The 24,802-nt window shown below is 55.2% G+C and overlaps 13 protein-coding genes across 13 annotated transcripts; 9 read left to right on the top strand and 4 right to left on the bottom strand.

Moving 5' to 3' along the window:
• Nucleotides 1-235: 235 nt before the first annotated feature.
• Nucleotides 236-1,104, top strand: CC84DRAFT_1098334 (putative aspergillopepsin; the record flags this gene model as incomplete). Its single annotated transcript, XM_018174763.1, has 2 exons — nucleotides 236-813; nucleotides 873-1,104. 2 exons carry the CDS (start codon nucleotides 236-238, stop codon nucleotides 1,102-1,104), a joined length of 810 nt encoding a protein of 269 aa, XP_018032654.1.
• A 165-nt stretch (nucleotides 1,105-1,269) lies between these two features.
• On the bottom strand, nucleotides 1,270-1,899 carry CC84DRAFT_1167367 (uncharacterized protein). Its single transcript, XM_018179168.1, has one exon. It carries the CDS (start codon nucleotides 1,738-1,740, stop codon nucleotides 1,516-1,518), a length of 225 nt encoding a protein of 74 aa, XP_018032653.1. The 5' UTR covers nucleotides 1,741-1,899; the 3' UTR covers nucleotides 1,270-1,515.
• An 898-nt stretch (nucleotides 1,900-2,797) lies between these two features.
• CC84DRAFT_1099479 (carboxylic acid transport protein-like protein) lies at nucleotides 2,798-4,549 on the bottom strand (the record flags this gene model as incomplete). Its single annotated transcript, XM_018174827.1, has 4 exons — nucleotides 2,798-3,463; nucleotides 3,515-3,824; nucleotides 3,872-3,912; nucleotides 4,034-4,549. The coding sequence occupies 4 exons, from the start codon at nucleotides 4,547-4,549 to the stop codon at nucleotides 2,798-2,800; spliced, it is 1,533 nt and encodes a 510-aa protein (XP_018032652.1).
• A 1,627-nt stretch (nucleotides 4,550-6,176) lies between these two features.
• CC84DRAFT_1167365 (GroES-like protein) lies at nucleotides 6,177-7,396 on the bottom strand. The gene has a single exon (XM_018179167.1). The coding sequence runs from the start codon at nucleotides 7,324-7,326 to the stop codon at nucleotides 6,259-6,261; it is 1,068 nt and encodes a 355-aa protein (XP_018032651.1). The 5' UTR covers nucleotides 7,327-7,396; the 3' UTR covers nucleotides 6,177-6,258.
• A 727-nt stretch (nucleotides 7,397-8,123) lies between these two features.
• CC84DRAFT_1179216 (uncharacterized protein) lies at nucleotides 8,124-9,327 on the top strand (the record flags this gene model as incomplete). Its single annotated transcript, XM_018180397.1, has 6 exons — nucleotides 8,124-8,276; nucleotides 8,314-8,394; nucleotides 8,575-8,612; nucleotides 8,723-8,808; nucleotides 8,910-9,072; nucleotides 9,231-9,327. 6 exons carry the CDS (start codon nucleotides 8,124-8,126, stop codon nucleotides 9,325-9,327), a joined length of 618 nt encoding a protein of 205 aa, XP_018032650.1.
• A 746-nt stretch (nucleotides 9,328-10,073) lies between these two features.
• CC84DRAFT_1076655 (uncharacterized protein) lies at nucleotides 10,074-10,886 on the top strand (the record flags this gene model as incomplete). The annotated part of the gene is made up of 1 exon (XM_018173725.1): nucleotides 10,074-10,886. A coding segment is annotated over one exon (813 nt), but the record flags the coding sequence as incomplete, so codon positions are not given.
• A 3,087-nt stretch (nucleotides 10,887-13,973) lies between these two features.
• Nucleotides 13,974-15,847, top strand: CC84DRAFT_1008245 (purine-cytosine permease). Its single transcript, XM_018173350.1, has 3 exons — nucleotides 13,974-14,326; nucleotides 14,386-15,391; nucleotides 15,447-15,847. The coding sequence occupies exons 1-3, from the start codon at nucleotides 14,114-14,116 to the stop codon at nucleotides 15,761-15,763; spliced, it is 1,536 nt and encodes a 511-aa protein (XP_018032648.1). The 5' UTR covers nucleotides 13,974-14,113; the 3' UTR covers nucleotides 15,764-15,847.
• On the top strand, nucleotides 15,837-16,424 carry CC84DRAFT_1008254 (uncharacterized protein). The gene has a single exon (XM_018173351.1). It carries the CDS (start codon nucleotides 15,932-15,934, stop codon nucleotides 16,241-16,243), a length of 312 nt encoding a protein of 103 aa, XP_018032647.1. The 5' UTR covers nucleotides 15,837-15,931; the 3' UTR covers nucleotides 16,244-16,424.
• A 217-nt stretch (nucleotides 16,425-16,641) lies between these two features.
• Nucleotides 16,642-17,343, bottom strand: CC84DRAFT_1179213 (uncharacterized protein; the record flags this gene model as incomplete). The annotated part of the gene is made up of 1 exon (XM_018180396.1): nucleotides 16,642-17,343. The coding sequence occupies one exon, from the start codon at nucleotides 17,341-17,343 to the stop codon at nucleotides 16,642-16,644; it is 702 nt and encodes a 233-aa protein (XP_018032646.1).
• Nucleotides 17,344-18,763: 1,420 nt separating this feature from the next.
• Nucleotides 18,764-20,657, top strand: CC84DRAFT_1152618 (DUF1593-domain-containing protein). The gene is made up of 2 exons (XM_018176810.1): nucleotides 18,764-19,213; nucleotides 19,267-20,657. The coding sequence occupies exons 1-2, from the start codon at nucleotides 18,908-18,910 to the stop codon at nucleotides 20,455-20,457; spliced, it is 1,497 nt and encodes a 498-aa protein (XP_018032645.1). The 5' UTR covers nucleotides 18,764-18,907; the 3' UTR covers nucleotides 20,458-20,657.
• A 72-nt stretch (nucleotides 20,658-20,729) lies between these two features.
• CC84DRAFT_1008208 (ser/Thr protein phosphatase family protein) lies at nucleotides 20,730-22,037 on the top strand. The gene has a single exon (XM_018173349.1). The coding sequence runs from the start codon at nucleotides 20,834-20,836 to the stop codon at nucleotides 21,854-21,856; it is 1,023 nt and encodes a 340-aa protein (XP_018032644.1). The 5' UTR covers nucleotides 20,730-20,833; the 3' UTR covers nucleotides 21,857-22,037.
• Nucleotides 22,038-22,069: 32 nt separating this feature from the next.
• On the top strand, nucleotides 22,070-23,402 carry CC84DRAFT_1008204 (uncharacterized protein). The gene is made up of 3 exons (XM_018173348.1): nucleotides 22,070-22,543; nucleotides 22,597-22,907; nucleotides 22,959-23,402. The coding sequence occupies exons 1-3, from the start codon at nucleotides 22,219-22,221 to the stop codon at nucleotides 23,070-23,072; spliced, it is 750 nt and encodes a 249-aa protein (XP_018032643.1). The 5' UTR covers nucleotides 22,070-22,218; the 3' UTR covers nucleotides 23,073-23,402.
• A 329-nt stretch (nucleotides 23,403-23,731) lies between these two features.
• On the top strand, nucleotides 23,732-24,675 carry CC84DRAFT_1126479 (necrosis-and ethylene-inducing protein-like protein 1 precursor; the record flags this gene model as incomplete). The annotated part of the gene is made up of 3 exons (XM_018175745.1): nucleotides 23,732-23,958; nucleotides 24,025-24,296; nucleotides 24,406-24,675. 3 exons carry the CDS (start codon nucleotides 23,732-23,734, stop codon nucleotides 24,615-24,617), a joined length of 711 nt encoding a protein of 236 aa, XP_018032642.1. The 3' UTR covers nucleotides 24,618-24,675.
• Between the last annotated feature and the right edge of the window lie 127 nt (nucleotides 24,676-24,802).

Below are 24,802 nucleotides of genomic sequence, written 5' to 3'. Positions count from 1 at the left end.
AAAGGAATAGGAAGGTGTCGCTTGAATGAACTGTCGAATAGATTCCCTGTCTATGTTTCATGAGACAAGCATCTGACTGACAAGGGTACACTGCAGTCGGACATCAAGGTAAACATGCTCTTGTTGCGCAGCTATAAGTAAGGCTACCGTATGCCACATCGATTTGGGCACAAGGAGTAGATAGTTCTTCTCTTCCAGCTTGTTGAGTCCCAGAACAAAGCACATCCAGCCCAATATGAAATTTCTCGCCTCCCTCATCCCCGCCTTCTTGGCCTCCACCGCCATCGCGGCTCCTTCCCGCCAGGAACGCGCAGCCGCCCGCTTTAACCGCCGCGAGGCCCTCCGCAACTCCAACCCGCTCCAGGCTTCCGATCTCGAGGAACTTCGCCTCGCCAACGCCAACGAGTCCCACGTCTCCTACTCCTCCAACTGGGCGGGTGCCGTTCTCATTGGCAGTGGTTACAAATCCGTGACCGGTACCATCACCGTGCCCACTCCCAAGAAGCCATCTTCTGGATCTTCTTCAACGCAGTACGCTGCCTCGGCCTGGGTTGGCATCGACGGTGACACGTGCGCCAGCGCTATTCTCCAGACTGGTGTCGATTTCTACGTGCAGGGGTCTACCGTCAGCTTCGATGCGTGGTATGAGTGGTACCCCGACTACGCGTATGACTTCTCTGGCATCCCCATCAAGGCAGGTGATCAGATCAAAATGACTGTTACGGCGACGAGCACCAGTGCTGGAAGTGCCGTCATTCAGAACCTGTCCACGGGCAAGACCGTGACGAAGACGTTCTCTGGTGAGAGCAACAAGTAAGCATCCTCCTGTCATTGGGACTTTGCAAAGAATGATTGCTAATCTGGTGGTATAGGCTGTGTCAGACCAATGCTGAATGGATCGTGGAGGACTTCTCGTCTGGCAACAGCTTGGTGCCCTTTGCGAACTTCGGCACTGTTACATTCACGGGCTCTTCCGTTACTACCTCCAGTGGCACCACTGGTGTTTCTGGCTCGGAGATTCTGGACATCAAGCAGAGCGGCACTGTTCTCACATCGTGCTCGACGTCGGGATCTTCTACTGTTACTTGCTCTTACACTGGTTAAATACTTGCAGCAGGATAGCAACAAGATAGACCAAGATAGTACGAATGAACAAGGAAAAATCACACCATTCTCTGCAGCACAGATATCCTACCACCCCCAAAACCCTCCCGCCCCATCAATCCCTCTCCACTCCGCCCACTCCCTCTCCCCCTCTCCTTCACCCAAAGCCCCTTCGCCAACGCCAATCGCCTCAAACTCCTCCATTTCTGCCTGCCGCGCGGGATCCTCACCGTCCGCCGCATCCACGTCCTCAAGCCACTTCTCCACCCTCACCTTATCCCTCCCCCTTTTCTCTTCCCTCCTCACCTGCCCCGCCGCCCGCAGTCTGGGCAATGCAGTCCTTTCAAGACCGACCCTGACTATACGCCTCGAACCTGCATGTATGCACGCCGCCTAGACGAGCCTCGCACACTAGCACACCGGTGGAAGTGGGGGCAGAGAAAAAAAGAACGCCAACCTACCCAAGCACCGCTTCCCGCTTACATCACCCAGCGCCTCCACCACGCTCGGCGGCTCGGGCTGGGTCGCAGGCTTGCTCTTGATATCGCCGTACTTGCTGCCGATGGCGTCGTACTGCGTGTTCTGCGTCGACACCTTCTCTCCTCCCGCGGATTTCTCCGTGTCCGAAGTCGCCATTTTCGTGCTGCGCCGGATCGAGCAGGTGTGTATGGCGACCGCGTAGTGTGCCGGTGCGCTGGGAGAGGGGACTGATGTGGAGAGAATTTAGAATAGAACTGGGCGGTGGATGGAATGGTGGGGTTCGGTGCGGTCGGGAGTTGGCCGAGGGAATGGACTAGGGGCTTGGGATGCGTTAGCAGATGGGCTAGAGGGTTGCGGACCCCACTATGGCCTTCTTACAAGCTGCGTGCAGATACACCGAGGCCCCTGCGTTGCTATCATCACGTGGTGTAAGAGACCGGCAAGAGCCTCAATTCCAGCGAAGTCGAAAGAGCCGCACGAACCGCACTAACAATGCCAGATCGTGACGCAAGCATGCCCCCTTCAAACGCGCCTTCCTCCACTCAAACACCAAGAAACCCACCTCATCCTGGCCCCGCCGTGCTGCAACAATCTCCTCTCGGGTACCAGTCCCATCCATGAACACAAAAACAAACCATCTACCGAAACCCTCAGCATTGGCAATCTCTCGGCGCGTCTTGGAAAGAGTCCAGTTCCTGGTTCGGCGCCACCGCGGCACTTATCGACGTAGCCAATACAAGGTATGCTAAGCGCACCCCACTCAACTAGCGGCGCGTGGGGAGAATGCTTCATGGCGTAGCGGGGGATACTTCCGCATTGGGGACAGGATCGTACGTTGAGGCTGGAAACGGGTGAGTACGTGCATTGCGGCTGCGGAGCGTGAAACTGTCAAGGCGAGTCAGGATGCTAGATTGCCGGAAGGTGTTGCGCTGATGCACAAGAAGCATTGTGGGAAGGTAATCGAAATTTTGGGGTTTGGCTCAGAGGAGGAAACAATTTGGTCAGGGTTGGATCTGTCCCGTCGACTCAAACGCTGTTAGTGAAGCGATGATAAACCATTACAGAAATGCGAACAGCGTTGAGAAAGATCTTGGTTCTCAATCAGTTTTTTCATTGTGCCTTTGGCTGCTCGATATTGGTATCTACCTACTCGTAACTAATTCCCCTGTTGTTTCGAGACTTGCGGTTGCATACCACACCAAGTAGACATCACCTAAGCTTTCTCGCTGACCTCGACCGCCTTCGTCTCGGTCTTCTCGTCGCTGACGCGGCCCTCCTCAATGTCTTTGGGGATGTCCACAGCGATTGGCGGGCCAACAGTCTCGAAGTGACGACCCTTCTTCTCGGGTCCAAGAGCTGCCGTAGTAGCAATACCGAGCGCGATGATGGCAGTCGCGATACCCATGGTCGGACCGTACGCCTCGACAATGTCGCCGCTCTTCTTCGACCTGAGGAAGTGGCTCTCGGAGATGGCATTAACGATCTGGGCAGAGGGGGACGAAATCATGTTACCCAGCTGGTAGGTGATACCAGGGAAACTGGATCGGAAGGCGGGAGGGGAAAGCTCGTTCAGATGGATGGGAATGACTCCCCATGCTCCCTGGACGAAGAACTGGATCATGAAACCGGAAGCGGAAAGGCCGCCTTCGGTCTCGGGGAGAATCCACGCTGGGATGAGGCAAGCGGAGATCAGCGCGGCGCAGATGATGGACCGGCGACGACCAAACCATTGCGAGAAGTAACCGATGAAGGTTCCGCCAACGCACGCGCCAGTCTTCATCAAGATAGAAGCACGGTTTGCCCCGTCGTCAGACAGCTCTTTCTGTGTCTTCATGAATGTAGTGTAAGAATCTTGGCTGGTATGGGAGTAGTAGTTGAACTGTACGTTTCGTCAGCATTAGATCATCGTGTCCTCGGTTGCAAAGTTTACCCAGGTCATGAGGATGATGCAGTAAATGCACATCTTCCACTCCTGTCGAAGCATCTTCTTGGTCTCCTTCCAGAATACTCCCGGCGCTTGAGCTCGCTTGCCAGCCTTGCGCGCCTCGATGAATTGCTTTGACTCGGGGAATAGAATTCGGATCAATCCGACACCGATAGAAAGACCGGCTCCAGCCCAAAATACAGTCTTCCAGGACTCAACCTCTCCGCCAACAGCAAGGTTAGAGCAGGCTGCCAAAACATAGCCGAAAGAGTATCCTTGTTGCAAGATACCACTCATGAGACCACGAGCGTTGGTGCTATCATAATTAGCCGGTGTCTAGTTGCAAAGAGACAATTAACTTACGGGCAGTTCTCGAGGGCCATGGCAATAGCATTTCCAAACACCTGAGATACGGACACAAAGTCAGTTTGAATTTAGACAGGATGGATGGTACATGTCTGAGCTTAACGAGAAGGATTTCTTCTGCAAGAACGACATCCACCTTGTACCCGATTGTTTACTTACGCCACCCATGAAGAGCCCGAAAAGACTTCGAACGGCCAGAAATTGATTGAACGTTGCAGCATAGATAGTTGCAATCTGCAGCAGACCCAAGATGATCATATTGATGACCATCGGCCACTTTCGACCCCATTTGTCTCCCGCGAAACCGAAGACGGCAGCACCGACAGATCGCAGCAATAGGGTAAGAGTAATGGCGGTGGATATATCCGTCTTTGAGCGATGGTAGTACTTGGACAGCTTGACGGTCTGGATTGAGAGGGCGTGGAAGTCGAAAGCGTCGGCTGTCCATGAAGCAAAACCGACGATGAAGTACAGCCAGTCCCTCGCGCTCAGCTGAGCGAAGAGGCTGATTGGGTTCTTCAGAGGCTCAGGCGATTGCCACTCAGTGTGCTCCTCGCCGTATTCGTTCCTAACGACGACTCTCTGCTTCCACACAAACAAGTCTTTCAAGGACTGCTTAGCCGTGGGCAAGATACCCTTGGCGATAGGGTCCGCAGGCTCATTGGTTGTAGACATTGTGACTTGGCAACCAAGATCGGATAAAGATGCAGGAAAGACGAGCGCTCAGGTAATGAGAAGCTGAGGAGGCTCCAGGCGTACGGGCTTTCACCATCGGGGTCACAGGGTCTCTATATACGTGCAGAATGGGTGCATGGCGGGGTTGCTCATGGTACACGAGTAAGATTCCATTGTCGTGCAGGTCATCTGTACGCGGGCTGCTGGCGATGTGACGAGCCAAGGGATGCCAAGTTGCCGAGAGCGGTAGGTCGTGAACAAGGTGCAGGCGGGTGGTGCCCGCAGATACGCAGCCAAGACGACCAAGCATCGTTGGTGCACCGGCGGCCGGTGAAGAAACGCGCAACCCATAGTGACAAAACAATGGAGGCATGGGGTGCCGATCATTGATTTTTCGTGGAGAATTGGCCAAAGCGAGGAAGCTGGCGCGAGCACACGGTCCCCATGGGGAGATTTCCAGATCCTTCCAGCTGGTACATGGCCCAACGCGAGGGGTGACAGCTGCGTGCAACACCAGGGTTCAAGCCTCGCCCATGCGCAACGGTGTTTGCTCAAGGCGGGAGGCGTCGAAAAGCCTTCCAGGCATCGTGTACCCGCGACTTGACTCTGAGAAGCTCTCGCCCAGGTCGACTCCGGGGCACTTGGCTGCAATAGCTGCCTTTCTCCCCGCTACACGACGCGGCGGATGCGCCGAAGCTTCAGCCATCCTGGCGTGCCGAGCACAACCCTCGACGGCCAAGGAAGGGGCTTGCGCGCCGAGAAAACCACAGTCGTCAGCCGAGCAGCTTGGTTGGTCTTCTTTCAACTGTCATTGATGTCGCAGCTAAGAATGGCAATCCGGTCGAAGTGCGAACGGCGTTGCTGATGGACTGATCGGATCATCCAGCGGTGAGGTTCGCGGGGTGGAGATGGAGATGCATCGTGCTCTGGGCAGAACCACGCCCAGGCGAAAGGGTCACCTATACTGTGGGCCCCCCGGAGCCCCAAGAAACAAGAAACAACGGCGTGGTGATTGTAGAACAGCCTATGTAGGAGCGGAGGCGGCAGCACACTCCGCGAGTATGAAGAGCAAGCAGAGGGAGCGGAGCTTGGATGCCAAGCGCGCGTCGAGTGTGCTTCAGGTGATGCGCAGAAAGAGCGTCGGATCTGGCTTTGGTGTTGGGGTCTGATTCGCCTGCGCCGTCGCGGGGAAGCCGCGATCGGGCTTCCTGCCGATGGACTCTCCACGCACCGAATGCAACCCCCAAAATGCGGCGTCGATAACGTCGCAAGGATCCTCAATCTGCAGACTAGGTTCCCGGTTGCTGCAGTCCACGTGTAATGCACGCGTCCAAATCCGAACGCGAGATTAAATGCCTCGTCACGATGCGGTCGGGAAAAGGCGCTTGGCAGCCTTCTTCTGTTCACAGCACACATTCTATCTCTACACTTACTGCGCAAGACTTTGTGCAAGGGCGTGTTTGACATCAGGGAGGAAGCTGTTGCACATTGAGCTGCTCTATGCACGGTCGTTACGTGTCACAGCACCACACAGTGGAGCTGTCGACGGTCTCCACGGCGCTGGGAACATGTCAGGTTGACTTCTTGGACCCTGGCGATGACACGGTCACGTGACTGATTCGAGCTCCTTGAGCAGTGATAACTGTTTCCACCTGCCGCTGTATGTTGCTAATATGAGAACAGTCCTGCCCGAAAGGCACAGTTCAAATTTAGTACTTGACAACAACCTTCACACCAGACACGCCAGTCTTGTTCTTCTCCATTCCCTCCTGCAGCTTCTCGAGGCCGCCCGCGGTAATCTCAACCTTGTTCGGCTTGAACTTACCACTGGCAAGCCACCCCTTCTCTCCACCAAGGCTATCCGTCAACGCAGTAATCAGGTACCTTAGATGGGGTGCCAACGCAATCCCCAAAATTCCCTTGATCGCCACCTTCGGCTCCTTTGATTCGCCCAGCTTCTTCGCTTCCTCGTCAGTCATTCCAACGATCACGACGTTGGAGTCCTTCGTGCCCGTAGCCTGCAAAGTCTCGACGCCTAGCAGTTGCGTTTCCTTGATAGCAATGGTATCAAACACAAGTTCGAGCGGGAGCCCATCCAGAGCTTTCTTGAAATCCTGTGCAGTCGAAGCATGGCGGTCCAGAACCACATGCGCTCCAAGCGCTTTCAAATTCTCATGATGCGCCGCGCTCGCATTCGTGATGATGCGCTCGAACCCAGACAACCTTGCAAGCTGAATGGCATACTGGCCGACCGACGAACTTCCTCCAAGAATCACGACGGCCTTGCCCTTTCCGACTTCGCTTCCACCCTCGCTCCACGGCGCCTTCAATCCATGGCCCGTCTTGTCGTAAAACGCAGTTGCAGCAGCATGTGTCGCCAGCACAATGCCAGCCGCCTCCTCGTCGGAGATGTTCTTCGGCGTCTTCGCGACTACCTCGGCGGGAATCTTGATATACTCCTGGAACGTGGAGACGTCTGGGTTGCCGTATCCAGACTGGAAGAACACGCGCTCGCCAACGCTGAAATTCGACACGTCGTCTCCAACGGCAGCCACTGTGCCAGAACCGTCCGATCCTAGAATGGCGGGATAGTCCCAGCCGGGAACGATGAAGAGACCGTAGTCGCGGAGCTTCCAGTCCACGGGGTTGATTGCTGTGGCGGCGACCTTGATGGCGATTTCATCAGGCTTGAGCTTACCGAGGCTGCGTTCCCCGATCTTGGTTGCTTCGCCTTTGCCGTGGATGAAGGCTGCGCGGTGTGTTTGAGGGACAGACATGGTGTATACGTCAATTCAGAGGAGAACAATGGATGGCTTCGGTTTTTGAGGTACTGCTTCGGATGTGAGGGGACTGACGCCAGATGATACCATAGTGTATGCATTACATAATCAACCTAACTCCACATCGGCCCGCTAGTATTGCCCACAGCGGGTACTGACGTAGAACTAGAACTTTCTTTTCGCGGCGGCTTTGTTCTTTGCTCGCTTTCAAATTGGGGTTTTCCCTCGCTACCGAGGTGCCGAGGCTCTGGCTTCAACCTTGCAGTCTTGAAATATCTTGATTGTGAGGATCATCCTGATGCATGCGACGCTAGTAATGACGGAGTTGCGAAGTTTCTGCCCATGGCATAGCCACCGGACGAATTTGCTGAAACGGACGAATATGTGTCTACCGGAGATACGTCACGTGACATGGCACACTGGGGTAGAGTAACATTATCCGAACTTACTACTGAGAAAGAAAGGGCTTATTCCGGCCGTCTGTTAAGCGGGACCCGTGGCGAGGCCGGTTTGGTGTTGTCATGTTGGACTGTAATGAATCCAAATAGGTACTATGCATACCAACCTTCGCCAGCAGTCCAATAGCTGGTCGCAATTTCAAGTTCATCGCCACTACATTGATCCAGCGATTCTCTTTGTCGAAGGCATTGGTGGTAGCTCTTATGATCACTATGCTCACATACTTTAGCCTAGCTGGAAAGTGTTTCGTCATATATATCCAAGTATCTCCACCGCCCCTCTCAGATTTCAACATTCATTCCATCGGCTATGGCTCCCCCTGCCATGCTCTCACAATGCCCGTGATGTTCAAAGCATTGTTAAGCAGTCTAAGCAGAATGGCGTCGAATGAAGTCGCATCACCTTGGATTGACGTCGGAATGGAAGCGAGCCTGGTTCCAGGCAGCTGGGATAGAAGGTTGATCAAAGTTTATGACGACGTAATGTGGGTAAAGCAGTGTCGATAGTACTCTATACTAGTAACAGGAACCTAGTTGCATCTCTCTAGCATCCTTTCCTGGCCTCACACCAGGTACAATCATGCACCGCGATCTGTCTTGCGGTAAGGTGTGACGGAACTGGAGCTGTTTGAGATTGATTGGGTGTACGCCAGCTGCTGAGGGGTACAAGCCTCTCGGGCCGATAAGCTTGAGCATAAAAACCATCTCATGTATCAGCTCTCATAGGAATCAATACAGTCCTTCATAGCTTCCTGCTACCGTGACATAAAGCCTATCCGTATTCTAGCTTTCCAGATTCTTCGATTCTTCGATCGTGGGCAGTATGTAGGTTGTTTACCTTACATTAATCGAAGATATGATCGATTATGGCCGATGCGGACCCTGCAAAACAAACACATTTAGTGCAAACGCATAGATGCTACTTATGTCTCTAGCTTTCGAGTGGCGCTCGAAGATGCCGCTCTGGCTCATGCATATAGCATGTACAAATACTGGCGTGTCTTTGAAGTCGCATCCCGAAGTACCTTACGAGATTCGTGCAAGCTTAGCCGGATGTAGAAATGTTGAGCGTTGACAGTGAGGCTCAATCCGCAATGCTTGTCGTCCACTAATACGATCCAGCCTTGAATGAGAATTCTCCATCTTCGATGTTTGCAATAATCATTGCAAAGCTGAGGCCACCCGAAGCCGGCCCTTCAATTGGGAGGAGGCTCAGGAAACTTGGGCCTGCTGGCAAAGCAGTATATTTGAGACTCATCTTCTTGATGGCTAAGTTTAATAGTAGGTATTTTTTGGAGGCACAATTCGTACCATACTATACGCTCTACATCGGGTCCCGAGTAAGGGCTTAGTCGTGTGGTATCGCTCTTGCGATGTGTCTGGTTTGACCGGCAGACAAGATGGTGTGGAACTGGACCTATGGATATGAACTCACAATTGTAGGAAATACCAGTCTTGCGTCGCAAACATGCGGGGAAGGGTGACCGGTGAGAGGCCCGACGCTGCAGATATCATTGGTTCTGCCCCTGCACATAATTAGATATCACCCGCACTCACTTCGATAACATTCCTCAGTCCAGGATAAAGCAAGTTTGTGAACAGCGAATAGCTTGGCCCATTGATTTATGCAGATAAGGAAAAAAAACCTCTCTATGACCGACTTCGCAGGCATGGTCTTGATGAGGGTTGATCCAGAAAGGGTTGTAATGCAGGTGCTATTCTAGCCAATGACTCCGAGTCAGCTTTGCCGACACTGTCTGTACACGCACAGAACAGTTCGAGCGTATCGGTGAAGTCTCGAGGGGCTCTTAGATGTATACACGAGGTATTTTCGCCCTGCGCTACTTTCCACTGAATCGCCAAGACAGATTTAGCCTTTTACATTTACGTGGCAGTGTCGACCGGTGTAGCGCTTTTGGATACCATTGGTTGCCTGCGATCCAGCCACCTTTGACGAGGGACATTGAGGAGCAACTCCTCCATATCTTCCCATCATGACTACCCATAAACACTCCCACCGTTGACCGCAGTTGAACAGATTGCTCAGTATATCCGATTTTGAAAATTGGTCTTTTTCATTCACTGGGGCGAAAACCTTTGGAAGTCCGCTGCGTCCGCAAGGCTGACTGCATGGACGCTCTTACAGCTGTGGGCCTCGCTGCCAATGTGCTCCAATTTATCCAATTCGGTTGCGAACTTTTCTCTCTGAGTGGAACTCTGGGACCTACATGCAGAAGTCTATCGAGGGATTACTGCAATCTCTTCTCTACAAGATTCTGAGCACGTGTCCTGAGCTCATCAGATCGAAATGAGATCCCTTGGTCGCTTTCAGAGCTAGAAGATGCGTTCAACAGGCTGAAAACACAGCATGAAATTCCGGTCAAGTTTTACTTCCATATTGACGGGCTCGACGAATTTGACGGTGATCATTACAAGGTCATCGATATCATGGAGGCACTTGCCCAGCTTCCTAATTTCAAGATATGTGTGTCGAGTAGGCCGTGGAATCAATTCAAACACACCATTGGGCAGTCAAGTGCAGATTCGATGCAACTACATCTCTTCACTCGAAAAGACATTGAAAATTTTGCTCGAGATTCGATACTAACCCACAGGGACTACCAGAGACAGAACGTCCAGAGACAGCAATATGAAGACCTTGTCAACAGTATAGGGCAGAGATCAGAGGGCGTCTTCCTGTGGGTGCGCCTAGTTGTGCGTTCATTACGCGACGGACTTCTCAACGACGACCCGGTCAGTCTCATAAGGAAACGGCTGGAGCAATTGCCCATAGACCTGGAACAATTTTTTCGGCACATCTTGGAATCAGTGGACTCTGTCTACAGTGAGCGGATGGCGCGAACATTCCTATCCGCACTTGCCGCCCCTGAGCCTCTGGAGATTATACACTATTCATTTCTGGACGAGGAAGACCCATATTTCGGATGGACACTCACATTCGAACCTATGGATCCAACCACGGTCACCAAAAGAGTTTCTGAGACGCGATGGAGACTCAACGGCCGATACAAGGGTCTACTAGAGCCGTCTTCAGACGAAGATTCGAGTCGCGTTACAGTTGATTTCCTTCACCGGACTCTGAGGGACTTTCTTGCTATGCCTCAAATGAGGAGATTTCTACAGAAACGGGCACCGCAAGACTTTGACCCGCTGAAGTCTACAGTTGGTGCCAAGATTGCTGTGGCCAAGTTTCTTAATCCGAGCTTCGAACCTCGACATTTGGTGGATGCTCTGGAATGCACTGGCTCTTGCCAGCGCACCAAGTTCGAGCTCATTGATCACATCGAAAGCCTCTGTGAATCTAGGTATCCAAGTATGGTACATACATCGATGCATCCGAGCCTGATGCTCAGAGCGGCTGTTCATTACCATCAGGATGACTACATCAAGCACAGAATCGACAATAATCATCTTCCCTTGGACCCTGATTGGATGTTACTACACCTTTCATCGTTTGCTGGTTTTGCCTTGGGAACTTTTGCCGACATACTACTTCTACGTCCGGAGAATCTTCACAACTGCCACTGCAGCGTGGCTGATATCGTATCTAACAAAAAGCCAAGAGCAGATCTTATTGCGTCATTATTCGATAGAGGTGCTAACCCCAAAGCCAAAGTTGGTGGCTACACTATATGGAGTCACTTCCTTGCAGCTTTGGAGGCCAACATCAATCGTAAATTCTACGGAACGTACTGGCAAATCTTAAGGATGATGATCTGCCACGGCGCGATTCCAGACGCGAAGCTTTCTGTTTGGTCTCGTTTAAGCGATCAGACAAAATCGCTGAGCGATGCGGCGTTCGTGCAGCTGCTGGAAGGGTTCTCTTTTCTTGTGAACCATGGCTTGAAACTGCAGCTTGCTTTTTGGTTCAGCATGTGGCCTCAACTACCAGCAAATAGAGAGTTACACGATGTCGTCGCTCCCTTCCGAGGATTAACGATAGCTTTCCTCCGTCATGGCACCGATGCGGCGCAAATGCTAACACTACCATACCGCGACAGCGATGGTCTCAAGTCGTGGTTTCAACGATTTGTTGACAACCTTGAGCTTGGTCATACCTACTTTGGTGGGTTTCGCGCTCATCATTTGCTTAGAATATTCTTCGAGCATGGGTTGGATGCGAACCACCCTTTCAACGGTCGCACCATATGGTATCGTCTGCTGTCTGCCTTATCGTTTCCAACCTATAATCGGTACCAAGGAGAGCTAATTTTGCTTTTCCTCAAGTATGGCGCTGATCCTAGATCGGAGGCACTCAAAAATCTCCTCGAGTGGACAAATGGAGATGAGCTTTGGTTACCGGAACCCGAGAGATCTCAGATCAAGGCAGTTATGCTTCGTGAGATAGAGGGCCTGAGGTCGCGCGATGGAGAAACAGGACACCATCACTCGGTGCGTGACATCTCGCGACCTCAGCCCCAGGTTCTCAACCTAGGTGAACTTGGTACGAAGAGGCGACTCTTCCAGTTTGAAGGAAGCGATGATCGGGCTTCCAAAAAGGGAAGAGGATGAGTGCCACCTTTGCATTCAAAGATCGTGTGGGTATTTACCTGCACTACAAACATGATCTTGAGCACGGGATTCTTGCGTTCGCAAAATCATGATAAAATCATGAATTCAGAAATATCACCCAGTTCAAGTACTCCTCCAATGTAACTTTGCTGGGAACACCACTTCTTGAAGTAAAAAAATAACAGCATAGCTGATCAACGCAATCTCAAACATTGTTCGCACGTACAAAAACAATCAACGCGGGCTGATAACAGAGGCACACTCAGACCAAGATAGTCATTGCGCGCTGTAGTATCGCTCGCATCATCCTTCGCCAACAGTATAGCTACTGCTATCTCTAGTTGTTCTCGCATTTCAATGTGCAAGCATGCCGAAGTCCTCACACTCATTAGCCCACTTCACTCTCTGAAGTCTTCTAGCTGAGTTTCAAAACCTACCCACCCATGGAATCCTATTCATTCTTCCAGTAGGTTGAGGTATAAGTGCCACGCGGAAATGGAAGCTGCGAAAGCGCCGCGAAGTGCGCAGTCATTGCTCCGCAGCGAGTCATTGACTTTGCGAGGCCCCTTTGTTGGTCTCGCATTAGGTCCCCACAGGCAAGTTCAATCTCAGATGGCGGGAACGCAGTGAGCCTGATCGATGTCCAAATTACCCAGTGATCTCTCCGCCGAGGTCGCCCAATGCGCTAGGGACACTGCTTCTTGATAGCATTGCCATATGGCAGATGTCACGCAATTTCTGGCTATTTTTCTGGCAGGGCTGTCCATGCAAAGAGATCCGCGGACATTGGAGTAAATGGGAGCAAGCGCAATCATATAGAATCGCATTCGTGTATGGGAGCATGCGGAATGCGGATGGGACGGCGAAGGGGAGCTGTTTCGTGCGCTTTCGATAGTGCATGGATGATTTGCGCATCGGGAGCGGACGTGATGCTGGCGCCAGTGCGACATCTGGCGAGTACCGCATGGAGCAAGCCACGGATTGCTTCCCCATGCTTACTCGAACTTCTTACACATGGGCCTATCTCCCAATACATCCTCCTATTCCCATGCCAGACGCATCCAGACAACGCCAAAGCGTACCAGGAAGATGTGCCGAGACCCGTTGCACGCTTGGTACGAACAAGCACCGCGCTTGCGCACCTCAAGCCGAGGCTACGATGGCGCGCCCCAGCGGGCCCCGCCGATGCCCGTGATCTCTCACGCGCCCATTGGCCAATGGCAAAAACCTTATCGCGGCGGCGCCGAGAGTGCGTAATGCGCGAAAAGAAACGACGCTGTTGTGGGGAGCTCCCCGACAAGATAGGGTCGCACCGGGGATGAGGGCGAGGGCGACAAGACGTCCCGGGGCAGTGGTCGCACTCAGATGGCGGCCGCAACACCACACGGGACGACAGGCCTGGCAGCAGGGCTGTGTTGCAGCACGTTCGCAGCGTGCCTGGCGAGACCCTGGAGAGGCCGTATGGTCGGTTCGACGGGCAACCTCGGCGGGGTCCTCTCCGTATCGTCTCTGAGGGCGGCGACGGCCTATCTGCAGCGCTAGGGCTGTCGCTTCCTCCCCGTAGATCCCACGGCGCGGGAGGATTTCGACGCGTGCATATGTATGCTTGCCGGCCTGCGGTGCATGTCCTGTCTTGCACACGACAGCTCTGTCCCACCTGTCACCCCGTCCCCTCCCTGGTCGCCGCGTCGTAGCGTTCACTGTGGCACAGTGGGAGCTGTGATTGCGACAAGTACAGCGCCGATCCCACCATTCGACTGTTTTCACGCTTCAAGGCGCAGGCGCGTGCCACAATGTCTTCCTCGCCCTTCGACATCGAGAAGCAGGATGTAAGAGTTGGATCCGCGCATGATGGCGCCGTCCCGGGGGAAACTTTCGAATATGGCACCAGCACGTATGCCAAGTTGCAGCGTCTGGCTGGAAAACTGCACGTTGAGCAGCGCGGTATTGAGCGCGTGCCCGACGATGAACGTGACGACACCTCTTTGCTGAACGTGGGAACTATGGTAATACATCCTCCTACCGCCTGGGCACCAACCCTCCCACATGACCTAACTCTGCTCAGTGGTTGTCCGCCAACATGGTCATCTCCTCCTTCGCCATCGGGCTCCTCGCCCAGGAGCTCTTCTTCCTCGGCTTTGTCGACGCCATCCTCACCTGCCTCTTCTTCAACCTCCTCGGCGTCATCTCCGTCTGTTACTTCAGCACCTTTGGCCCGCGCTTCGGCCTCCGCCAGATGGTCCTCTCACGCTTCTGGTTTGGCTGGTACGGCGTCAAGCTCATCGCCTTCTTCAACGTCCTGGCCTGCATCGGCTGGAGCTCCGTCAACAGCATCGTCGGCGCGCAGCTTCTTCATGCCGTCAACAACGACGTCCCGGGCTGGGCCGGCATCTTGATCATCGCGGTGGGAACCCTCCTCGTCTGCTTCTTCGGGTACAAGGTCGTGCACGCGTACGAGTTCTGGAGCTGGATCCCGACCTTCATCGTCTTCCTGATTGTCCTCGGCGAATTCGCACACTCAGGCGCCTTCGTCAACCTTCCCATGGCCGTGGGCACTAGCGAGATGGGCAGCGTGCTGTCCTTTGGCAGTGTCGTCTACGGCTTCGCGACAGGCTGGACCTCGTACGCCGCCGACTACACCGTCTACCAGCCCGTGACCCAGTCCCGCAAGAAGATTTTTGGCTCCGTCTGGCTCGGCCTCATGATACCCCTGCTCTTCACTGAGTTCCTGGGCATCGCCATCATGACCGCGACCACCATCAACGACGGCAACAACCCGTACATGGAGGGCTACAAGGCGTCCGGCACGGGCGGGCTCCTCGCTGCGGTACTATTCGACCCGCTCGGCGGCTTCGGCAAGTTCTGCCTTGTCGTCCTCGCGCTCTCGATTATTGCGAACAACTGCCCAAACATCTACTCTGTCGCGTTGACCATGCAGGTCCTAGGCCGCTGGACGCAGCGTATTCCTAGATTCGTCTGGACCACTATCGCGACAGGTGTGTACATCGCGATTGCGATCCCGGGCTACTCCCACTTTGAAGCAGTCCTCGAGAACTTCATGAACTTTATCGGTACGTTCCCTTCCCTTTCCCCCCATGCACCACCAGGGCTAATCTTTATACCCAGGCTACTGGCTCGCCATCTACGAAGGCGTCGCCTTCGCCGAGCACCTCATCTACCGCCGCAGCATGTCGGCCTACGACCCCTCTACCTACGACCAGCCCTCCAAGCTGCCGCCCAGTTTCGCCGCCGTGTTCGCCTTCTGCTGCGGCGTGGTCGGCATGGTCATGGGCATGAGCCAGGTGTGGTTCGTGGGCCCAATTGCGCTGCACGCAGGCGAGGCGCCGTTTGGCGGCGACGTAGGATTCGAGCTGGGCTTCGTGTTTGCGTTTGTGAGTTATGCGGGCGCTCGGTACTTTGAGCGGAGGTATTTCGGACGGTAGATGTGGCAAGCGCGGATCTCATAGGAAATTCCTTTCAATGGTCGATATCCCCTGACATTCATTGTTCAATGCCGTTGCGGCGCGTGGCCGTGGCTCGTTGTGAGCGTATTCCATTCCCCCGCCCCTGGACACTGACGCCGCGGAGAAGGACTTGGACCGAAGTAGGTCATGTGGATGGGCAAGAGACGGGTCTGCGGTCGTCGAGGGCGCGCCCGCCATAGACGGCCACCGTATCACAGCACTGTCTCAACGCCGGCCTGGCGCGTCTGGCACAGGTTTACAGCATATTTTTTCGCATTGAAGCCGCCACTGTTGGGGCCGCCCCTCTTACGAATGACCCAGCACCACAGCACCACTGCTATTCTTTTCTTTGCATTGGACTTGGACTTGCGATTAGGCACAGCTCCACAGAGCTTTATGCACGACTCGCGTTCCTGGCACGCCCCACAACATTTCGGTCACGTTGAAAAATGGCTCTGATACAGCATCCAGCTCCGCAGTGTCGCGGGATGGCCCTGGCAATCAGACAAATTGTGTAGCCGAAGCGCGCAACGCCATGGGGACCGCCCAAAACTGTTCGAGCTGTTGCGTATGCGGTCGCACTCGAGCGCGCCACAGTTCGGTGATGATGCTAAATAGGCTGTGCGGCACGCTCGATGCTCACCACCATGGATGGGATCCTGTAGCCAGCGGAACGATATCGACTGCCGTATGGAGGCAGTCGTGCGTGCCAGCTACCTGGAGCATGCGACAGGACTTGCTGCAATAGGGCCTATGTACGTCTCTCTCGCGCCGGAACGGATGTGCCTAGGTATGAAACTGGCTTGAATTGATGATTGTTCAATGGAAGGTCACTTCCACCTCAACCCCGTCCTCCTCTACAACACATACACCGCCGCCGCCCCCGCAACCGCAGCGAACGCCGCCCCAAACCTCGCCGCCGCACCCGTGTTCTCCACCGGCGCCGCGCTCCCCGTCGTCGTGCCCGTCGCGTTCGCGCCCGTCGCGCTTGGCGCAGCACCCGTCGACGCAACACTGCCCGTTGTCTTCAGCGTCGAGCTCGCGCCCGTTTCCTTTGGCCCGGTCTGCTTCGCCGACACACTCGCGCTCGTCTCCACAGCGCCAGCACCCTCGGTCAGCTTCTCCTCTCCAGCCGTCACCCTCGCCGTCTCGAAAAACACCTTGTTGCTGGGATACACCGTGGTGCCCGTCGCGGTGCCATCATTCCCCGCGGTAAACCCATCCATCCCCGCGTCGGTAAACTCCTGCGCGATGGCAGCCGTGCACGTCATCGCACCCTTGGACGTGCAATCGAAGCGCACGCCTGCTGCGGGGTAGGCAAGCGCGTACACGTTGTCCCCAACGACGGAGACCACGATGTCCTTGTTGCCCCAGCCGCACTCGTCCTCTGCAGCGTTGGTGGGACACGCAAGCGCCATGACGGTAGTGCTGAAGTCGGCGGCCATGATGGAGGCGTCGGGGGCGACACCTGCGCCTTCGGCGTTCATGCCGGGGAGGAAGAAGGGGATCTGGGTTGCGGAGGCCGCAGTGGCGAGGAAGGTGAGGGTAGAGGCGCGCATGTTTGGGTAGTCGATTATGATATTAGACTAGTAGGCGTATAAATGGTATATCTCGTCGTGATGTGCGGACGTAAGTTCGTCTTCTTTGTATGCAAATGAGCGTGAGTATGCGAGCGTTTAAAAGAGCGGCAAGGCGACCGTAACGGAGCTTAAGAATCTCGAAAGTAGTTGCAATCCCCCCGTCCCATTGAGGGCATCTCCCCAATTTAAAAAGCTCTTGTGTTGTTCCTGCCAAGGCGTTCCTGCAGCTCCTGCCGAGGCAGTAAAGGCAAAGCGGCCCAGACCAGAGTTATTTTGGCCCCGGGGCTAGCCGCTTACGGCTACCCGCCATCATCGGGTACACGATGACAAAGTGGTCGTGCCGTTTGGGTGTTAGAAGACGTGGCATTGGGCATGTGGCGGTCGTAGCGCGGTACGTTCTAGGGTTGTGTGTCTAGGCAGCAATGCGATGTCGAACCACTAGGCGAGTCGCTGAGGGAGTTGCGTTGCGGGCAACCAACAATGAGACTTCTGAGGCCGCAGGGACTGGACGGAAGGACTACTCCAATGCTCGTGGTCAGGTACCAACGTAGCTTGGAAAAGGTGCTGGATTGGTCTTTTGGAGCGAGATGCTATATATGATGAGCGCCTTCCCCTTCGTACGGCTGGCCCTTGGACAGCGAGTATAACAACAGCCTTGCGGTCAGCTCTTTTCGACATGCGGCTAAGAACATTGGCGTAGTCTCTGCAGTCGTTTGAACTTATTGTGTGGCCTGGATGTCCTGTTGAAGAATCCAAAGCGTGAGATTGTGGTAGGCTGCATTGTTCATGATCGAGAAGATCATATCCTTGGAAATCACGGGCTTGAAAGCGGAATTAAATGTAGGCCAACATCGAGACGCAGACTGCAACAACCGCAGGGGAAGAGCGGCGTTGCATGTGGCCTACCAGAGGAGCATCGTCCTACGAGACAGAGCCCTCAAAGGCTGCAATGTCTGGGTCCAATCCGAAGTCGCTGCCGCGAGCTCAGTCGGTAGTGGAAGGATGGTAGCGGCGGGGCCAGGAAGTGCCATGGTGTGAAGTTGTTCGCAAGTATGGGAATGTTCCCTTCGTGTGCGGGAGACAGCAATACTGTGTAGGACGAGCCGCGCCGGCGCTGTCGTCTGTGCGTCTGCGTAACGTCGCTTCCTTCGCCCATGCCGTGCAGTAGGCCGCCGATGCACCCAATTGACATTTTCGTCACCTCATTGCAAAAGTGAGAATGGCAGAGTGCGGCAGTGCCGAGCCTCAGGGCAAGCACCCTGGCGCAGCAGCGCGCAGCGTGGTGAGCGGCTCTCGGCGCGTCGGCGTGGGGCAGGGGGAAGCAGGTGGAACCGGGTGCCTCCGACTTCCGTTTTGGAGAACCCTCGTCCCTAAGTGCCTGGCTAAACCCCGGCCGATGGACTGTGACACGCTGCGTAACAACGTCTCCAACCTCGCCTTCCCAGCAAATGGATCCTTCAGAGCTTTCCAGCGCCGCTGCGTCCTCCTCCTACCACCTTTCTGAACCCCCGTGGCTGCGCATCCGCCTCGATCCCGGGTGACAATGGCGACGGCTAGGCTCCAGAGCTTCGCACAGAAGCCCCGCGTCTTCATCCTCAGCGACATCTCCAACGAGCCCGACGATGCCGAGAGCCTGTGCCGGTACCTCTTGTACGCGAACCAGTTCCAGACAGAGGGACTGGTCGCGTGCACGAGCACCTGGATGAAGAACAAGGTGTGCCCCCAGGACATGCACAAGATCATCGACGCATACGAGGGCGCAGTGGACACCCTGAACAAGCACGCCCATCCGGACGCGCAGTACCCCTCGGCTGCGTCGCTGAGAGGCCTGATCAAGAAGGGTCCCGAGGTAGCATCTGGCCAGCCCCAACCCACCCCACAGCGCACGCTGACAGCGAGCAGACGTACGGCATGTCGGCCGTCGGCACCGACGTCCCCCTCTCTCAAGGCGGCGAGCTCCTCCTTGAACGCATCCTCGCACCCTCGCTCCAGCCGCTCTGGATCCTCTGCTGGGGCGGGACCAACGTGCTCGCCTCCGTCCTGCTGAAGATCGACGAGAAGTACACCCCCGAAGACTCGGCCCGTCTGCTCTCCCGCTTGCGGGTTTACGCCATTTCCGACCAGGACGACACTGGCGCTTGGATTCGCAACAACTTCTCCGACATCTTCTACATCGCCTCGGTGCACGGCTGGAACCAGTACGGCATGGCGGCCTGGACGGGAATAAGTGGCGACAAATACTACGGCTTCGACCAGGGCGGACCGGACTTCAGCAAGATGGAGAAGAGCTGGATCAAGGAGAACATTCAGGTCGGGCCGCTAGGAAGTGCGTACCCAGACTACATGTTCATTCCTGAAGGCGATACGCCCACCTTCTTGTATCTCATACAGAACGGCTTGGGAAGCTCCGAGTTCCCGGAATATGGCTCGTGGGGTGGGCGATATGCGCGAACAGACATCAGCGCCGATGGCCTGAACAGCAACCACTACAGTGATGCCGTGGACCGAGTCAAAGGCCTGGACGGAAGAATCCACACAAGCAACCATGCGGCCATTTGGCGATGGCGAGATGCTTTCCAGGACGACTTCGCCGCGCGCATAAAATGGACCCTGGAGCCCGATTTTGCCAAAGTCAACCACCACCCTGTGGTCGCCGTCAACGGCAAGTTTGGTCTGGAGCCACTGCGCCTGGAGGCTGAAGCTGGCGAGAGTATTACGCTGGATGCGTCGGCGTCCTACGACCCGGATGCGAACGACAAGCTGACGTTCAAATGGTGGCACTACCGCGAGCCGACGGCAACACAGTGGTGGGTGGAGGCCGAAGTTTCCGAGCTCGTTATCAAGCCTCTGGATGCGAACAGCTCAAAGATCGAAGTCGTGTTGCCGCCAGCTGAGAAGTGCGCCGTGGAGCTAATGAGCAGGCAGCCGATGGCGAAGGGGCAGCAGCTTCACCTGATACTGGAGGTCACAGACAATGGGACGCCAGCGTTGACGACGTATCGGAGGGTGGTGATCCAGGCGACGAACAAGGATCTGAAGGGAGGAGGCAAAGGCGCCGATGCTATTGGGGATATAATGGCAGCGCATTCGTAGAATGGTGACGCGACTTGAGCCTGACGTTGCGGCGCCCGGAAGATCTGGCCCTACTACATTTCGTAGCGTCAAATCAACTGGTACGGTGCAGTAAGGTGTCGCCTGAACCCCTTTGTAGACATGCCCGTTTTATCCATCCTGTAGATCCGAAGCTCGCGACTGCACCTTGCAGTTCGTCTCGTCCAAGATGTAATGCGGATATACTGTGTATTAATAGGCTCGTGGGGATTGGGACATTGATTATAGGTCCGTGCGTTGATGTATTGAACTCCGTCATCCCACCCTGCGCGTCGTTGCAATACCCGGAGCCTGTGCGGGTGGACTTCACTTTCAGAATGAACCCCTGAGATCCTCCCTGCCGTCACTCCTTACCTACATGGATCCTCTGCTCGCGACCGCAACCGCCGCCGACGCACCGTCGGAGGCTACCCCGCCTCCGCCGCCCGCCGAGCCAGCAGTCGAGCCCGCGCGTCTGTGGGCCATCAGCGACCTCCATCTTTCGTACAAGGGGAATCGTGAGGAGCTGGAGAACCTGGAGCCGAAACCTAACGATGGGCTGATTATCTGTGGCGATGTGGGCGAGACAGCGGAGCATCTGAGGATATGCTTTTCGATGGCGAAGGCGTGTTTTAAGCAGCTCTGGTGGGTGCCTGGGAATCATGAGCTGTTCACTATGCCCTCGTCAAATGGGAAACGGGGCGAAGACAAGTATATGGAGTGTGTGGAGATAGCGCGCGAATACGGGGTTCTGACGCCGGAAGACGACTTCGTGGTGTGGGAGGGCGCGGGCGGGCCATGCGTTATTGCGCCCATCTTCACACTGTACGACTACAGCTTCCGGCCTGACCACGTAGCGCTGGAGGAGGCTCTCGAGTGGGCCGCCGAAGAGAGCATTTTAGCCACGGATGAACATCTCCTCCACAACGACCCTTACGACTCGCGCATCGAGTGGTGCAATGCCCTGGTGGAGCGCGCACAAGCGAAGCTCTCAGAAGCAGTCATGCAGAACCTAGGCACCCGTCTTGTCATCATAAACCACTGGCCGCTGCGCGAAGACCTGGTCAACATCCCTCTCGTCCCGCGCTTCGTCATCTGGTGCGGCACCAAGCAGACCGAGGACTGGCACAACACATACAATGCGAAGGTGGTCGTGAGCGGGCACTTGCACGTCAGGCGGACAGACTGGATAGACGACACCCGCTTCGAGGAGGTCAGCCTGGGGTATCCGAAGCAATGGCACGAATGTCAACAGCGCGGCATGGACATCAATGACCTCCTTCGCGAGATATTACCGGGGTCGGACCCACCGCCACCTGGGGCGCCCACCACGCTATGGCGGCGGTACGGGAAGGGCACGACTGAGACACATCCGATATTTCTGAAGGGGGCTAAGAGATGATCTCCAGAGCGGGTTTTCACCGACTCTGTCCTTTCACGGGCAACTACGCGTGTATTTTGGGCGATGTCGACTAGAGCAACCCTGCTATACTTCGTTTATTCTCCGACTCAGATCCTCCGGCATTCCCTCGGTACATGTCTCATCCCCCCCATCAGTAGCCGGCTTAAATGTAAATCATGCGTCTTCGTCTCCTTACGGCTACTAGAAGTAATATCACGGGTTGCACGCTGGCTTAGCGGTCCTCCTGACACGCGACTGACATGCCGTACGATCCTTGCGTCGTGCGGCGCAGCTCCACAGTCTTTTCTTTGTCCTGAACATCGCGGGCGCACTTGCTCACTACTCTCCTCTCCTTCTCCGACATGAGCAAGATTCTGGGTATCTGGGGCGAGGTGCCCGAAGAGAACCAGGAATGGCTCGAGAATACGCAAATTCCGGAGGCGGCCAAGCGCTTGGGCACGCGCGCGTTGTACTTTCAGGCTGGGGAGAATATGTTTCCGGAGGAGAATGCGCAGACTGCGACATCGTTCACCCTGTACGACCCTTTGGAGTCTGCAGACTCGCAGTTGTCGCCTGAGCAGGGTCTATCGCCGGCAAACTCAAGCATCGATGCGCTGAAGGACGTTATTTTGGAGGCACAGTATCATACTTGTCAATATGAAGACAAAGCGAAGTCTTTCTCAGGAGGTACGTCATCTCCAGCGACTATACCTCTTCAAGTGCAGTATTGACGATATCAGACCTCGCCGATGTCGGTTGTCTCGTCATGGGCAGCTTCCAACCCACGCCAGAAATGCACGACGCGTTCTTCGAGTGGTGGCGCGGCGAATTCGTCCCCTTCATCCAACGCTCACCTGACTTCCTACGGGTGCGCCTGTGGAAGCTGGAAGCAGCCGCCGACCTGCGAAATCAGATGGTTCAGAAGCGAACTCCCGACGACCTGTACCCGTACATCATGGTGTATGAATTCAAGTCCTACGATATGCCGTGGGAGGTCGCAGTCGAGATCGGGCAGTCGAAGGCGTACCAGCAATTCGTGGAGAAGGACTTGGTATGTTTGTCGGTGGCCGTGGCCATTGGAGCGATGCTGATGCGCGTGCAGAAATACAGGTATGGGGTGTACCATCTCAAGCGGATATACAAAGCAACCGGCGAAGTCGAGGCAGAGTTCAACAAAGATGCGTACTCTGACGACGAAGAGCAAGGCTCGGCATAGTCACTTGGAAAACCGAAGAAGCACCGACAGTGTGTACCTGACGCGCGCCGGGGCAACCCTGTTATCAGCCCCTAGCGCACCACGTCCTATATCATTGGTGGACACCATATACCTCTACACTACGTCCTATCTTATAATCTTACACTTTTGATGAAACAAACATCCTATCGACCTTCCCTAACCATCCTGCATAGCTCCGGCAAGTGTACCAATGTTCATGCGGGGTGAACCCACGCCTAGCCCTTGCCCTCGCTTCGGCTCTTTAAGACCAGGGTAGAGTCAAGTCACTGCCTTGGACCCCTGCCGATCGCATCTACAATCGCCCGAATGGGACATGTTCCCGGCCCACCTGACAGCAAACCTGCAGCTTCTGTTATGCTCCGCGCCCTCGTCGTCCTGGCGAGCGGGAGGACGCGTAGTGCATGTCCTCACCGCGGGCTTTCGGGGAGGGATCGACCAATTGGTAGACTAGCATGTTGCCATGTGCGCGTTCCGGTCCTGCACCCAGGAAAACGCGCGGGGGCATGGGAGCTTTGGGGTTAGACGTGGACACTGGGTGATGGGATATACCGCCGTCGCCAGGTACCGCCGAGCATCCGTATAAGAGCACCGCGACGGCCTTCTGCTGTCGTTGTCGCCACGCCAGAACAACAAGAACCATGATCTCGCCCAAGACCCTCGTCCTTGGCCTGCTCGCTGCCTCTGCGGCCGCGCTGCCCACTGACTTGAGCAAGAGAGCCGTCATTGCGCACGATGCGGTCGTTGGCTTCGCGCAGGCGGTGCCCGACGGCACCACGGGCACCCTGATGCTCAAGTACAAGCCCTGGCTCAAGGTCTTCAACGGCTGTGTGCCGTTCCCTGCCGTTGATGCTGCGGGAAATACTGGGTGCGTCTCTGCCTCTTCCCCTCCTTATCCACTAGTCATACACAAGGCGATCTGACAAGCATATAGTGGCGGTCTCCAGACCACGGGCGGCTCCAACAGCGGGTGCTCCAGCTCGCCGGGGCAGGTATACGCGCGCGCCGCGACGTACAATGGTGCGTTCGCTATCATGTACAGTTGGTACATGCCCAAGGACAGTCCGGGCCCGGGGTTGGGGCATAGGCATGACTGGGAGAACATTGTGGTGTGGCTTTCTTCGGCGTCGACGAGTGCGACGGTGAGGGGGGTGGCTATCTCCGCGCATGGTGATTACCAAAAGCCGAGCCCGCCGTCGCTGGATGGTACGTTTCAACTTATCCCATACCTTTCCCTTTTCCCGTTCCACTTCCTTCTCAGCTCCAGGTACTACGATTCGATATTGGCGGCATCGAATGCTAATCTGGACAACAGGCACGCGCCCCAAGATCGGCTACATCAGCTACTACCCAGTCAACCACCAGCTCATTTCAACTACGGACCTGGGTGGCGAGCAGCCTCTGATTGCTTGGGAGAGCATGACCGCGGCGGCGCGGACGGCGATTGAGAACACAGACTTTGGATCTGCGACGCCAAGCTTTAGGGACTCGAATTTCCAGACTTATCTGGCTGATGCGTTTATTTGAGGACATTCAGTGGGGTGATTAGGAAGGAAGGGTCAGCGAATAAGTACGAGAGGAATTGATACCAATGGCATATTTTTGAAGCAAGATTCATCGACCATGTATATTGTTACACAGGTGTGGCGCAGAGAGCGTTTTCTACCCCAGAGGCTGGGCACTGCTCCTGCTTGGCTGACGTACAGGCTCAC

This window comes from Paraphaeosphaeria sporulosa, assembly GCF_001642045.1.
Source record: "Paraphaeosphaeria sporulosa strain AP3s5-JAC2a unplaced genomic scaffold CC84scaffold_9, whole genome shotgun sequence".
Taxonomy (NCBI): Eukaryota; Fungi; Ascomycota; class Dothideomycetes; order Pleosporales; family Didymosphaeriaceae; genus Paraphaeosphaeria; species Paraphaeosphaeria sporulosa.
The sequence above is the reverse complement of the archived record's forward strand: the minus strand, read 5'-3'. Positions and strand labels throughout refer to the sequence as shown.

Bases quoted from the DNA above. Each gene is read 5' to 3' on its own strand.
- CC84DRAFT_1167367 (XM_018179168.1), bottom strand. From the start codon at position 1,740: ATGGCGACTTCGGACACGGAGAAATCCGCGGGAGGAGAGAAGGTGTCG.
- CC84DRAFT_1167365 (XM_018179167.1), bottom strand. From the start codon at position 7,326: ATGTCTGTCCCTCAAACACACCGCGCAGCCTTCATCCACGGCAAAGGC.
- CC84DRAFT_1008245 (XM_018173350.1), top strand. From the start codon at position 14,114: ATGTCTTCCTCGCCCTTCGACATCGAGAAGCAGGATGTAAGAGTTGGA. The intron at 14,327-14,385 runs GTAATACATCCT...AACTCTGCTCAG, and splicing joins TGCTGAACGTGGGAACTATG to TGGTTGTCCGCCAACATGGT. The intron at 15,392-15,446 runs GTACGTTCCCTT...CTTTATACCCAG, and splicing joins GAACTTCATGAACTTTATCG to GCTACTGGCTCGCCATCTAC.
- CC84DRAFT_1008254 (XM_018173351.1), top strand. From the start codon at position 15,932: ATGTGGATGGGCAAGAGACGGGTCTGCGGTCGTCGAGGGCGCGCCCGC.
- CC84DRAFT_1152618 (XM_018176810.1), top strand. From the start codon at position 18,908: ATGGCGACGGCTAGGCTCCAGAGCTTCGCACAGAAGCCCCGCGTCTTC. The intron at 19,214-19,266 runs GTAGCATCTGGC...GACAGCGAGCAG, and splicing joins TGATCAAGAAGGGTCCCGAG to ACGTACGGCATGTCGGCCGT.
- CC84DRAFT_1008208 (XM_018173349.1), top strand. From the start codon at position 20,834: ATGGATCCTCTGCTCGCGACCGCAACCGCCGCCGACGCACCGTCGGAG.
- CC84DRAFT_1008204 (XM_018173348.1), top strand. From the start codon at position 22,219: ATGAGCAAGATTCTGGGTATCTGGGGCGAGGTGCCCGAAGAGAACCAG. The intron at 22,544-22,596 runs GTACGTCATCTC...TGACGATATCAG, and splicing joins AGCGAAGTCTTTCTCAGGAG to ACCTCGCCGATGTCGGTTGT. The intron at 22,908-22,958 runs GTATGTTTGTCG...ATGCGCGTGCAG, and splicing joins AATTCGTGGAGAAGGACTTG to AAATACAGGTATGGGGTGTA.